This window comes from Zerene cesonia, unplaced genomic scaffold (assembly GCF_012273895.1).
Source record: "Zerene cesonia ecotype Mississippi unplaced genomic scaffold, Zerene_cesonia_1.1 Zces_u008, whole genome shotgun sequence".
Taxonomy (NCBI): Eukaryota; Metazoa; Arthropoda; class Insecta; order Lepidoptera; family Pieridae; genus Zerene; species Zerene cesonia.
In genome coordinates, this window is record NW_024045138.1 from 631,994 (window position 1) to 646,390 (window position 14,397).

The following is a 14,397-nucleotide window of genomic DNA, read 5'->3' on the forward strand; positions in this document are numbered from 1 at the left end:
TGAGTTTCTTGTGAATGCTATGTCTATACCAAAATAAGAAAATAATAATAAATTCATCAGGTCATAAAAAAAATTATAGGTCTTCATGTTACTATGAAATAAAATTCGTGAGAAACAACAAACAGGATCACGACGAAAAGGGTTCCATTAAAAAAAGAAAAAAATTGTATCCATCCATTTTGTGATGCTTATGCTTTATTTTAAAATATTTTTTGTTGTAGCAACAGATATACGTCATCTTTAAAAATGTTAACTGTCTCTCTATCGGTTCATGAGACACCCTGGTGACAGACGGACGTACTAACAAATAAAAAGAGGACAGATGAACAACGATGTCAAGTATAAAGGGGCCCTAAAATTAAATAAATTAACAAAATGATGCACATTATGTAACAACTCAAAATTTTATTACTTATTAAGTATTGGTACTTACAGTTCTCACATGCAGCTATTTGTTGGTGTATTTTATAATATTTAGTGTTTTTGATAAATCTGTTTACTAATAAGTGCCATTTACATATTAATAAAAAGATATTTGAGATCATAGTTTTGGTGTCTTTATTGATAACTTTTTTTATTTATTCTATTGAGAATGAAAGTCGATTTCTGTCATGTATATTTTTCTATAACTTCTAGAAGGTTCTTACTGAATAAAAATTATGTAAATGAGCAGAAAACCTCTCCCTTCATTCTTCTTTTTCTCTCTTCTGTGTCTCTTGACGCCTTAAACCACCCAAAACCACCACCCAACAAAATTACGTCACACAAATTTTAGCTTTTGATCCCCCCTTCCCCTCCACCTTGTCACATTTTTGTGATATTCTACAGATAGTTTTTACTTATACCACAACCCCAAATTCCGTCATATAAAAAAATTCACACTTTACACGCATTGCACAGATGCAATGGCCGCACACAATAATAAATTAAGAATCATCAAAATAATAATATAATAATTTAAGTCGATTGAAAACAAAAGTGCATTCTCATCTGCTTGAATGAAGCGAGATTTTGCGTTCCCTTAAAAAGTATAACGTATTCTTTATTTTTAGTTACCATGGTTACAGAAAACTGACAGACTAGAGGACTTATAACAGAATGTTGATATTACATTTTATGTTTTGATAGGTACATCGGACCCACCAGTCAATAGATTTCAAATTAATGAAGATAAATCAAGAATACATTATACATTTCCCAACCTTTTAGTTACTTTATTTTTCATTGAGTTTCTACTTTCAAAATATACGATCAGTATCATATGACGTATCATAGACACTTGGTTATTTGCTAATATACCGACATCTTATGTTATAAACGTTCCATAGCCACCATCTCCTACTTATATTCTTTTCAATATTAGTATAATTCATAAACCTAAACGCAGCTCATGCCGCTTGTAGAGCCGACATTTATAACCAAGATTGAGTACAAGTTTCCATAAAGTTTAAGGACATTGCATGAGCATTATGCTGATCACAAAGTCGAGCTCTGTTAGGAACATTACATAGAAATACTCGAAATAATGTACCAGTGCAACTCTAAGACAGTCTTGATTTAATATGAATAACCTTGTCAATATCTAGTTAGCTGTTAGCGACAGCTTTCCGTTGCTCGTGCGGCTCGCAGCAATGCTGAGAGCTGCGGACAGCAAGCACAGTACCGCGCTGACCGCTGGCATCGACCACACGCTGTCCTTGTGAATAATACACACGTCGTTTACTTCGTAAGCACATGTCATGTCTGGAAATGTAAATAAACTGTTACATGTTTATTTGCGATTATTGATCCTCCAAGTAAAATATATTTCGAATTATACAAGTTAGACAATTAACTTGTAACTTTAGGGCCGAAAATTAGTGGAATAGTCATAAAAATAAAATGATTACGCAAGTTATTGAGGACAAAATATCGATTTCGACAAGATATGGAATCCAGAAAGTAGGTAAATGTGAGTAGTAAGTCCCCTGTTCCGGTAAGTCCCCTGTTCAGAAGTCAAAAATCCTAAAAGTTAATTATGGACAAACGAATAGACAATTTATTGAGTCAAAAAGGCCGTCGCTACGAAGCGACTGCTACCAGGCAACGTATCAGGGCAGGATTTCTCAACTTCCCCTTAATACTTACAGTTAATAACCACATACAAGAAGTGGCCCAAGGCATTGCCAATGAGGCCCACTAGAGCGAACGTGACTCCGATGGCCAGCGGCTTGTCTATCCGGCGGGTGGCGCGCAGCACTGACATCCCTTGCATCATCAAACCGGACGCTGGAGGACATTTTTGACAATCATATAGTTTGATGCATTGAAATAGTTCCGTTTTATGTTTTTTTTTTGTTTTACAGAGATTTATTTCTCTGAAAAATGCAGTGGTAGCTCGGTGGTGATGACCTCGGAGTTAAAAATCGACGAGTCGGGGTTCGAGACCAGGCGAGCGTGCAGAAAAGCGTGTGTCCAAGTGGATGATGATGATTTCTCTATGAAACCTATAACTACCTATACTTTTATGGTGGGAGTCGAGCACGCTTCGGCACAAATTGGGCCAGCTCGCACCGGGGAAGTACCACACCCCCACGGAAAACGGGCGTGAAATAGTTGCATGCCACTGTGTTTCGTACGGTGAGTGGGGGAGCAGAAGGCCCGTTTTCCTCACCCGTCCCAGTCGTTCCTTCTTTCCAGTCGTTAATCCTTTCCTTTTTCCTTACCCCATAAAAGCGGGCAGCGAATTCGTAGAGGCACTACCTTTGTGAATGTTCATAGGCGGTGGTGATCGCTTACCATCAGGTGAACAACCAGCTCAATTGCCCACTATGACATAAAAAAAAAATAAATACTAGATACTACTAATAGAATACAGTCGTTTTCAAATTTCAATTCGTAAAAATATCTGAAGTTTTTTTTTCTATATCTACATAATTTAAATCTGTTTACCTCCAATCGCCAGCATCAGTGTGAAAAACACGAGATAAATGTTGTAGATGAGAGCGCATCTCGGCAGCGTGCAACTCCCGCGCACCGCCCGCTGCGTGCCCACGCCACACGTGCAGTTGTGTAACAATCTGTAAAACATTTATTTACATGTTGAATTAAACAAAGCTTTCCGAAGTTTTATATATTTTATGGGATGTTTTATAGTGTGCAGCACAGCCTTCTTAAAGGTTAGCAACAAAATCAGAATTGTATTTAAAATCAAATCATAATAAAAGGGACCACTTTCATTTCCACTAAGTACTGGCACGATGCCATGTAGGTTGCTTCCAAAAACATACCGGGGGAACATATAACGCTACATTCACAATAATATTATCATAGTTTTTCTAGCACTTATGATACCTCATACCTAATATTATTGAAATAATAACTACTATTTTTAAATTTTCGTCCTGCCACACTAAGTTTATATTTACCTTTATTTAGAAAACATCAAAGATTTTAACCGAAAAGTTATGTGCCGTGATATTAACTGATACTGAATAAATTTCTAAATGTAAAACTTACAATGCTAGTTTAGTAGGCATCATGATCTGTGAACTTACAACATGCCATTAAGGTCCTCATATTCCTGGCAACCCGCGTGGCACGGAGATAAGTATGTCGCCATCGTGTCCAGGACACAGACTGGCGCGAAACCGTAGGTTGTCTCACTGCACCTGTATTTGAAGGATCAAATCGATAGTATGCAATAAAATGGAAATCCCCAAAACATGGACATATCCAAAAGGAACGAAGGAAGCATTCATTATAACAGTATTATGTTATCTATGGTATAACCACAGTTATATTAGAGTATAACCATAGATAACATAATACTATAATAGTATAACCTACCCACACTGTTGGCTACACGTCGGCTGCGAATACCCCCCGCGACCCGCGCCCTTGCCCTCAATGGTGTCCGTGGTGCAGCCCAGCCCCGCGAGCACGGCGAACACGACCGCCGCGAACACCGCCACAACGCCCCCCACTTTAGAGGCTGTGTTCGCCTTGACGCCATCGCTGCGGCGGGCGGAGAACCGCGTGCGGAATATCTGGGTTTCAATAAGTACTTACTAATATCGTAAATTCGCAAGGGTGTACGTGGTTACGGAGTAACAAAGTAAACCTTGTCGTAGGTACGCTTTGCGTACGGGTATAGTCCATTATTTGATTGATATTTAACTGTGTGAATATTTTTTCAAGTAAAAAAAAACATCCGTCAAAATTATAAGAAAGACCGAAGAAGTTACTTTGAGAATCAATGTAGGTATAATCAGAATTATGTAATCATTGGTATAATTTTTATCATGAAAGGTCATATTATAATTTTTTTTTAACTCTGATCAATAATAAAATTCAACAATTGGCAATGCAGGCGTCACATCAACATGTATTAAGTAACTTGGCTAGTATTTGTGACTAAAACTGAGAAGTTCTATTATTTTATAAAAACTCACCGTCACAAAGAAAATAATAACAAGAGATCTGAAAATGTCGGTGATGACGCGTGATGTTCTTGGGTCCTCATGAATGGTTTCGACTTGGAATTTTGCCTGAAATATAAACATTTTGTCAACAAATACACATATGATTTTTTTTTTATTATTTATCACCCTTTTAAATATTTTATTTCGATATCACATTCGGTTTTCAAAAATGAAGATTTTTTTGAGACAAATATAAAATTAAAAATAAGTTATTTTTGTGGCGCTAAAATTCGCCATTTTTTATCTCTACACTTGTTACTAAAGTTAATAAACGAGAGTCACTGTTGATAAAAACGAAAACAACAAGCTTGGGCAAGCCAGCAAGTTAATGTTACTCGTAAAAAATGAAGCTTTCTAATTGTAAAATAATTTGAAAAATCATTGCAGTAGTTTTTGAGTTTATAATACAAAAATACACACACTGACCGAATATACCCCTTTGTTCTGTTATATTACTTCAAATATTTGAAATTAAATACTCATTCTCATTCTTGGCGCGAATCACAGCGCTAGCTAGCGTTGTCGATCTATTTGACGGTATATTACAACCGTTTATAGTTCAATTCAGCGTCATTACGCGGCGTCAGGTTAGCGCTCTGACGCGTGATAAGTACGCGTTCTATCTGACAAAGCCTTAAGCAAGAGTTGCTAACCTGTAACAGGGATGTTTCATATGAATTGTATCCAAATATCGCAGCACTGAGAAACGAGAGCGCGACAGCCTGCAGCATCACTGATTTATTGCGACATACTCGCCCCAAGGGTTCAAAAATACCTGAAAAGCATATGGTTTATATACAAGTTAGAAATATATACTCTATAACCACTTTTTGAAATGCTCTCATTATAGATTATTGGAAACATTTGAAATTTAAAACAAAAATTTAACATAAACTTTAACTTTAACTTTCGGTTTAACATATAAATCTGAAAAAAATAAAGAAAGTTGTAAAAATTACTTTTTTGAAACTTTAATCAAACAGCCTCAAATTCAAGCAGATAAAAACCTTTACAGCTAGTCAGCGAAGTCTAAAGAGTATCTTTAAAACTTCATAACAAGACGTGTTCGTGAGTTGGGCCCTTAAGATTATCCCAACTAAAAAGCTTTTAAGCCGCGTTGGGCTGAAAACGTCACTTCAACACAAAAAACAGGCGTATATAAAAACGTATACGCCTACTGACTTACAAGTCCTCTCTAAAGTATCCACTTCCTTATAGTCCGGCATCTGTCGGGGGAACAAAGTGAACAGAATGGAGAACATGAGAGCAAGCATAGCGAGTGAGAGCTGTGCTTCCCACCAGTCATCTCGAACTGATGTTGCGCGAAGCCAATTCGAACTGCTCAAACCGAGGGATAAACGGATGGAGATCAGGATACCTGTAATGTATTCATTATTATTTTTAGAGTACTTATCTAATGTGAAAGTCGATACTTCGGCAAAAATAACTGCTAGGCTAGCTAGCACTGGGAAAGGTATCCACCACACCCCTACAGATAATCAGCGTGGAATGCATTTACATGCTTCATTTTCACGATGAATTTGCTGTGTATAATTGAAAACGATAATGCGATCGTTATTATTTTATGGAAGAATTTAATTTAAAAGTCATAAATTCAGCTTTAACATGTGTTTGGCAATTTTTATAAATGTACCCTTAAAATTTCTACCAATTAGAAAATAGTTCGTTTTCGATAGCATTCGTTGAAAAATAATACTGCAGGCTTACCATAGAAATACGGTCCATTCTCCGGCTGGTGGTCATCTAAGTAGGTGATGCCATGCGCCCACACGCTGATCTTTGTGAGGGCGCACATCACCGCCGTGATCACCAGGAACACACCACGAGCAGTGCGATGAGGATCGTCTACCTCGGAGTACAGAGATATGGTTCCTCCACCACAAAGGTCTGTGAAATATTGTATTGTTAAAACACTTTGATTTATTTATGAAACATTTTTGATAACTTAGGGAGATGAGAAATTTTTTGAAAGAATAGAAAAAATTCGATCACGGGGCGGGATTCGAACCCGCCTTTCTTGCCTAACCGTAGCAACGCCTAGCCTCTCGGCTACCCGTGATCTCGCCACAGTAATCGAATTTCTTCTACTCGTTCGGTTTCATGTGCTAAGGGGCCTTATAAATTTCTCATTTATAAAAAAGCATTTCAATGCTATTAAAGTAAAAATTAAACTTAGGAAGAAATAGAATTTTACCATCCAATGTCTACCTAGCCATTGATATTATTATAAATACTAATATGAATAATATAATACTAAACAATTTGTTTGTTTGAACGCGCTAAACACAAGACCTACTAGACCGATTTCTAAAATTCTTCACAGTACGTGGTCTTTGAGTACTATTTATGTAGCAGGTGGACAGCTAGTAGAATATAAAATCTCATTTATAAGGCAGTTTAAAATCTAAAGCCAGCATGAGTTTATTTTACAATCATTATAATAAATAATTCCAACAAAATTAATTGATATTAATATTATCCTTACATATTTAACATTTAAATCTTATAGGTTGACAATTAGTTTGCGATTGCGAAATATCTGTGTAATATAGGGTGATAAGATTTAATCATTGATGATTGATGCATGAGATTTAAATTTAAATCTCATTTAAATAATAATAGCTTCTGAACGCCTGCAAAGATAATTCATAATAAGTATGTATGAATCATCATTGAAACACAGATGAAAAGAAAAACAAAACTCACTTTCCTGAAATATAAATTAAATTATTATACGTATTATAATATTAAGTAGATACAATCTAAATTATTCCTAATTTCTTTGAGATAAAAGATGTAATAATACGTGCATGTAACAATACGGGGATACCAGTATCAAACTAAGAATAGGATATACTAGCCGTGATGTGACGTTAGTGCTGTTAATTCGAACCAATAAAATCTATCGCATACCTACGGTTTCATAAGTTGCTCAATGGAATTTTTCATATGGCAAAGCATTTGCCCTACCATTGCAAATATTCACCAGCTTGTTTGTCCGTTTTATGTACAAAAAGAATCAGTTGGATCGCACAGTAAATCTGCATTGTCCCTTACCGACTTCAGGTCTCTTCGCCTCAGGGAACGGGAAGGCCAGAACGATGAGGCCACACACAGCTGTGGCACCGAGCCAGAAGGACAGGGTGAAGTTACGCCAAGACCTACCCTGCCAGGCCACCAACGCGCCAAGGATGAATTCGGCGCAACCCACACCAATTTTTACCCATTCTGAAATTTAATAAGATTCACTATACATTATACGGAAAATAGTTTGAAATCTTATTTATAACTAGAGTATTGAGTGATATATTGTGTAATAAATTTATTTCTTTCTATTCTTAAAATCTTACTGGATGAACCGATTGGAATGATTCTTTTTTTATTTATGACCTCGGTGCCTTCCATTCGGTTGCATTTAAATTTGGTTTAGTTCTAACTATTTGATGCGGATTATATTTTTGAAGCGTCACGACAAGAGCTCATGCCTTTCACATACCTTCATTAATAGTTGGTAAGAATCCGCTAGCATCGTTCCTTCGCAGCAGCAAGTAGACATTGCTTTCCAAGAATATCACGATTAATAGAGACCCTTGGAGGAAGAGGTCAAAGCGCTGAAGCGTCAAAATGTACTTCCTCAGGAAATCCCAGCCCTTCCATATTACTGTAAATACCATTTTAATTATAATTATTTATATGGAATTTAGTGAATAGGTTTAAGATTTTCAAAAAGAAAAAATATTATTAACCGTATTAAATTAGATATAATTCCTACTGATATTGTAAATGTGAAAGTAATTTTGTCTGACTGTCACATCTTCACGCCTTAACCAAGTGATTGCGATAAGTATAGTGTAATAATAAGTAGAGGGGTCTAAGGCCTGGCTGTTAACAGTAGGGTCAACAACAACAAACAACAAAGAAAAACACTTTATTGTGCACCAAATGATAATAAAAAGTACCAAAAAAGAAAAAAAAAAAAAATATATATATATATATATATATATATATATATATATATATATATATATATATATATATATATATATATATATATATATACATTAAAACAAACATTCACGAGCACAACAGGCGGTCTTATCGCTAAGGTAGCGATCTCTTCCAGACAACCTGGTGGTCAAGAAGCAGTGGAAAATATAAGTATATGGGCAATAGGTGCGATTACAACATTTTAAATACATATACACAATAGATATACATTAAACATACAAAAATAGAAGTACATCTTATATATAAAATTCTCGTGTCACAATGTTAGTCTCTATACTCCTCCGAAACGGCTTGACCGATTCCTCTGAAATTTGGTAAGCATATTGGGTAGGTCTGAGAATCGGCTAACATCTATTTTTCATACCACTAAACGATAAGAGTAAGGCAGAACAGCGTTTGCCGGGTGCAGCTAGTATTATATATAATCATAGAAATACATTCATATTTACATACATACATACATAAATTACAAAAGGTACATACGGAGAGAGCATGAATAAAACAGGTAGATTTGATATTTATTAATTAGACAGATAAAATTGCTTCAGCAGTGTTTTGAATGTGAGTAGAGATTGAGCTTCTCTTATGTCCAATGTCAGTCTCCATAGTCTAATGGCCCGCACAGTAAGGAAGAATTATATAGGTGATTAATATGAGCTGGCATAGCAAGACGAGACTTATTTGACGATCGAATTGGGTGGATATTAGACACAAGGAACTCAAATCTCTCTTTTAAGTATGGCGGAGTTTTCGGATCAAACAGAACACAGTACAGGAGGTGAAGGATGTGAGTATTTCGGCGAAGACGAATGGGAAGCCAATTGAAGTGCTTAGTGCGAAAATCGGAAACATGATCGTATTTGCGCAAGCCAAACACGAATCTTATACAAACGTTTTGAAGGCGCTCAAGGCGATATTCATAGAGGTCAGGTTAACACGCGTCCGCTTAACTATAATTGGTACAAGGAGTGTTTGCACAAGCGCAATTTTAGTGGGTATCGGCAGAAAGTTGCGTAGCCGACGAATGGAACTAGCAACAGCAAAAAGCTTTTTACGCACTTTGTTGATTTGTCGATTACTACTGGACCAATATTAAAAATTCTTTCACCATTAGAGAGCTGCAACTTCGCTCAGTGACATAGGCTATTATAATTTAAAATATTTGCTCGCTCAAATATGAGCAGAACGTGTGTACATATTTATAACTTTTTAACTGTATTTGTCATCTTGTGTTTCGATATGGAACTACATTCAGCAAATAAAGTTAATTTGAATATGAACTTGCGAAAAAGCGAAACGAATTAACTGTGTTTCTTTCTTCCATTCCTTTCCTTTCCTTATCCACTCGCACCAGTCACATTTACTAAAGCAGTACATATATACATTCAATTGTAAAACTTTTGCATTATGTTCTCTTTAGCTTATCAGTTAGTAAAATGTTATATCATGTACGAAAGTATACGACAAAAATCTCAAATAGGAAGTATTAACTATCAGCGATTCGCCTACGACTTGTAAATCTTGAAATTTTAACTAATCGATAAGTGAAATAGAATGAATACTTATTCATGCGTTAACTAAGAAAATATATATTTTAATGATGCTTTTAATGATGCTTCTTATAAATGAAGCTGTTCTGTTTGCCTATCTTAAAATAACGAACTAAATATAGATAAAATATTTATTTTTTTATCAAGGAAAATATGTCAATTATGAGTAATTTAGACAATGATAATTTCGTTGATTAATCATAGAACAAATAATTATACTAATTTGATAGATTACTGAGATGTATTGTGATTATAGATAAGAAAATAACCACAGATAATATTGCTTTTTTACTCTATGCAAATCCAAAACTATTTCCTTAAAATTTAATTATAATAAATGAACTATTAAACGAAACTCACCCTTCATCATTTTTATCACCGCAATGAACTAAACTTTAATAACTTTTAGAACACACGCAAATTATTCTAATCTAATTGTAAAATATAAATTATTATGGACACCTTAATGAAACATTTTCGTATATTTTATCAACAATATTGAACGTCCATTCATAGTGATATAATTGCCAAAACTGACTGTATTTATCATATAAACCATTAACGTTATCATTTATATCGCTCAAGCAGATATCCCTTCCCGTTTGATAATTTGCCTTCTAACTGAAATCACAATTATCAAAATTGTATAAAATGAGAAAGTTTGTGAATATCCAGGGGCGGAAATAATATAAGCACACACATATATCAAATATTTATTCAATACTAATAGCATAATAATTCATCTATTTCAAGACCAACATAAGTCAATCATGACCAGGTGGGCGTGGGCGGGAAGTTAGTGTTTTATATAAGCGTATACAATATGTTACAGGGGGCATAAATATGCTTTATTTATATCACAATATTATGTAAAGAAATATGAAAAAAATTATGCCCAAAATGACTTGCTTGCCTAAATGGCAGGTTGGAAGTCGGTTAAAAAAATATATGGGGAGATGATGAAAAAGTAGGAAAATAGGTTATTTAAAAATGTACAATCCACAATAAGCTTCATCTGACAGGGGTGTGCGATTGCATAATGCTAGTTTCTTAACTTTCCCCATTCATAAACATGTGTATGTAAGTCGATTTCACAAAAACTGCTTTATTGTATCTATATCCACTTGGCACAATTTGATGGAGTATATATTTTCTCCGGTCCGAAGCACATGGCAACTTTCTTTCCATGATAGCACCAAGTGGCTCCATCTGCCGGTGGCTTATAGGGCATGTCGAAATTCAGTGGCGGTAGGTAGGCTGGTGGTATTTCCAGGTCATTCGCACTAGCCTTGCCAGGAAACCCTGTAGGAAAAATCACGTTACACAATTCTAATAAATCTATATTTAAAAAAATTAATCCCTATTTCCCTTGGTCACACCATCACGCGTGAACGGCTGGACCGATTTCTAAAATTCTTTCACTATTAGAAAGCTGCAATTACACTGAAAGACATAGGATATATATGTACCACGGGTGAAAGGGGACAGTTAGTAAATAAATATTTTCAATTTTACACATTTTGCTTGATTCAGAGATTAAGAAGTCCCGTAGTCCTTTGTTAGTAGTTCCCGTAGTCTGTTGGGTATAGGACAGATACATCTGTTTCGCTAATCGATTCTGCCAGACAGAGAATTCTTCTCTATGCGTGGTATTAGCCACGGTGCCAATATATAGAATATATTGAAAAATTTACTCACTATTATTAAAAAAAAAAATAACTTACATGGCGAGGATACGGCCAAGACAAAGAATATCAGGACTGACTTAATGAACAACATTGCTTCAAGAGTTTTCTCACACTAAATCGGAATACGGACAGGCCGAGAGTATATATGTTGCTTATCAGCAAGATGAAGACTGGGAATTTCTTGTTTACGTTTAATGTGTAATCAAAATGCTACATGTAGTTTATTTATATTGTCTCATTTATATCATTTGTAGGTTCACGTCCATATTGAATTTAAATTTAATACTAAGTACACAGATTTAAGATACAGAAGTTATCCTCAAATTGCAAAACCGATTATAAAACTGTTAAATTATTAATATCCTATCCTACTAATATTATAAATGCGAAAGTTTGTAAGGATGTGTGTGTGTTTGTTACTCTTTCACGCAAAAGCTACTCAATCAATTGCAATGAATTTTTATCAATTTTTATTGGAGCCGTATGGGTTGGAATGCGGGGTAAGACAGGGAGGGTTAACGTCTCCTACGCTTTTCAACCTATACATAAATGACTTGATAGAGGCACTTAGTAGTGAGAGAGTCGGTTGTCATATTGACGGAGTTTGTGTCAACAATATAAGTTATGCTGACGACATGGTACTCCTAAGTGCCTCGATCTGTGGACTGAGAAGTCTTCTAAATATATGTGAGAAATATGTAGGTTGTCATGGGTTAGTTTACAATACCGCCAAAAGTGAATTCATGGTTTTTGAGGCGGGTAGACGTCGATGTACTCAAAATATTCCTCCCGTCATGTTAAACGGAGTTAAATTAAAGAGGGTTTTTAAATTTAAATATTTGGGACACATCCTCACACCTAGCCTCCGAGACGATGAAGATATTGAGAGAGAACGAAGGGCACTGTCGGTATTGTACATCATTTTACACGTGTAGTCTGTGGGCTAATCACGCTCGACGATCCTTAAGTGCTCTTAGAGTACAATACAACAATGCGTTCCGATATCTACTGGGGCTGCCTCGCTTCTGTAGTGCTTCAGGGATGTTTGCAGAAGCACGTGTTAACTGTTTTTACACAACAATCCGTAAGAGATGCATATCCCTGGTGCGCCGGGTGCGAGACAGTCCCAATGCAATTTTAAAATGTATTGCAAGTAGATTAGATTGTTTATATGTAAACCATTGTTGCAAATTATTCGCATCAATGGTATAGAATATAATTTTTAATTCAATGTACTAACATAGTTTTTAAGCATATTGTTACTAACAAAATGAGTCTAGATAGTTGCTCGAATAAATGAAATTATTATTATTATTAATGAAATTTGTTACGCTGGACAACTGGAATAACATATAGGCAACTTTTATCTCGATATTCCTACGGGAGACGGACTTACGCGGGTGAAACCGCGGGGCGCAGCAGGATACAATTTTCATTTCACGCTTAAGTATTTTAAAACATTATTAAATAAATATGTAGCAGAGCTTCCGTAGCAGAGCGAGCAAATAGTTTACCAATTTCACCAATGGGGCATTATGGCCACACACAGTTCTTACGCCTTGCTGAACAGCAAGGAAATCACGACATCACCGTAGTCCTATCCTTAGTGGAGACGCTATAAATAAAATTTGGAGGAATTTTAAAGGAAATTCGTTCAACCCAAATTGGTTATCTATACCACTATTTAGCATTTGATAAATGTGTACGAGTAAAATTAATTTTCGCCTTGATTCAAGTCTGGAAAAGCCTGTCATTCCGTAGACATACGAAGACGGGAACATATATGGATAGTATCCATATATATGCTTAAATACCAATGTACCTACAAAACTAAACTGAATTAGGTAGTATTTTCTTGTGTTTGATTTTACGCGAGTATTATACATTTAAAAAATTAAAAAACAGTCTCCCCGTGACCACGCTCGCTGTAAAGTGTTCGAAACGTCGGGCTAATAATGTAATGAATAAATCGCGTTTAAAATCCGTTAAAAGTTTTTTAATTTCCAAACTGTCTACTAATTAGTAGACTACAATATTCTGTGTTTCGTGGATTTTCGAAATCGGGTGGAGTTACAAATTCTTCGGCTTTAGATGAGTATATCTCGTCAACTATTTAGTTAAGACTAAAACCTATTTAGAAACATTTATTTAATTTGTAACCGATAATTTATTATGGGAGTCGAGCATGCTTCGGCACGAATTGGGCCAGCTCGCACCGGGGAAGTACCACGTCCCCACAGAAAACCGGCGTGAAATAATAGTATTGTGTTGCGTACGGTAGTACGTACGTAGTGGAGGCGACGGAGGCACGTTTCCTTTTCCGGACCCTTCCCTGTCGATTCCTTCATTCCAGTCATCAATCCTTTTCTTATCCCTTACCTGTTAAAAGCGGGCAGCGCTACGAAAAATTACACAAACATATTTTATCGTCCTTCTGAATGTATGAATATTAATAATTTTTTCAAATAAAATATAGCCTATATCAAGTTTAATCTAATACTGGTCTATCACCATCCAAAATTTTGTAAAAAGATTTATATGATTTACGCACACACAAATAGACAGAAACAATCTTACACTGAGACAAACATACGCATTTAAATGTTGTAGTCGAGCAGCACGCATCTGGCCAGGTCCCACCGGGGAAGGTTACCTGCCGGTGGTACC

General features: G+C 35.7%; 1 protein-coding gene and 1 long non-coding RNA gene across 2 annotated transcripts; both read right to left on the reverse strand.

The window, feature by feature from the left end:
• Positions 1-191: 191 nt before the first annotated feature.
• Positions 192-8,158, reverse strand: LOC119839086 (solute carrier organic anion transporter family member 2A1-like). Its single transcript, XM_038365277.1, has 11 exons — positions 7,981-8,158; positions 7,542-7,712; positions 6,192-6,371; positions 5,650-5,841; positions 5,117-5,238; positions 4,434-4,529; positions 3,829-4,028; positions 3,537-3,650; positions 2,932-3,059; positions 2,128-2,268; positions 192-1,743 (listed from the first exon to the last, which is right to left on the reverse strand). The coding sequence occupies exons 1-11, from the start codon at positions 8,156-8,158 to the stop codon at positions 1,583-1,585; spliced, it is 1,683 nt and encodes a 560-aa protein (XP_038221205.1). The 3' UTR covers positions 192-1,582.
• Positions 8,159-10,741: 2,583 nt separating this feature from the next.
• On the reverse strand, positions 10,742-11,905 carry LOC119839122. Its single transcript, XR_005288232.1, has 2 exons — positions 11,767-11,905; positions 10,742-11,344 (listed from the first exon to the last, which is right to left on the reverse strand). It is a non-coding gene; the product is annotated as an uncharacterized LOC119839122 (long non-coding RNA).
• Between the last annotated feature and the right edge of the window lie 2,492 nt (positions 11,906-14,397).

What these genes read in the sequence shown, in the direction of transcription:
- LOC119839086 (XM_038365277.1), bottom strand. Translation starts at nt 8,158, where the DNA reads ATGGTATTTACAGTAATATGGAAGGGCTGGGATTTCCTGAGGAAGTAC. An exon ending in GAGGACCTTAATGGCATGTT is followed by an intron (nt 3,060 to 3,536) that starts GTAAGTTCACAG and finishes AATGTTTTACAG; the next exon opens with ATTGTTACACAACTGCACGT. An exon ending in ACTGATGCTGGCGATTGGAG is followed by an intron (nt 2,269 to 2,931) that starts GTAAACAGATTT and finishes AATGTCCTCCAG; the next exon opens with CGTCCGGTTTGATGATGCAA.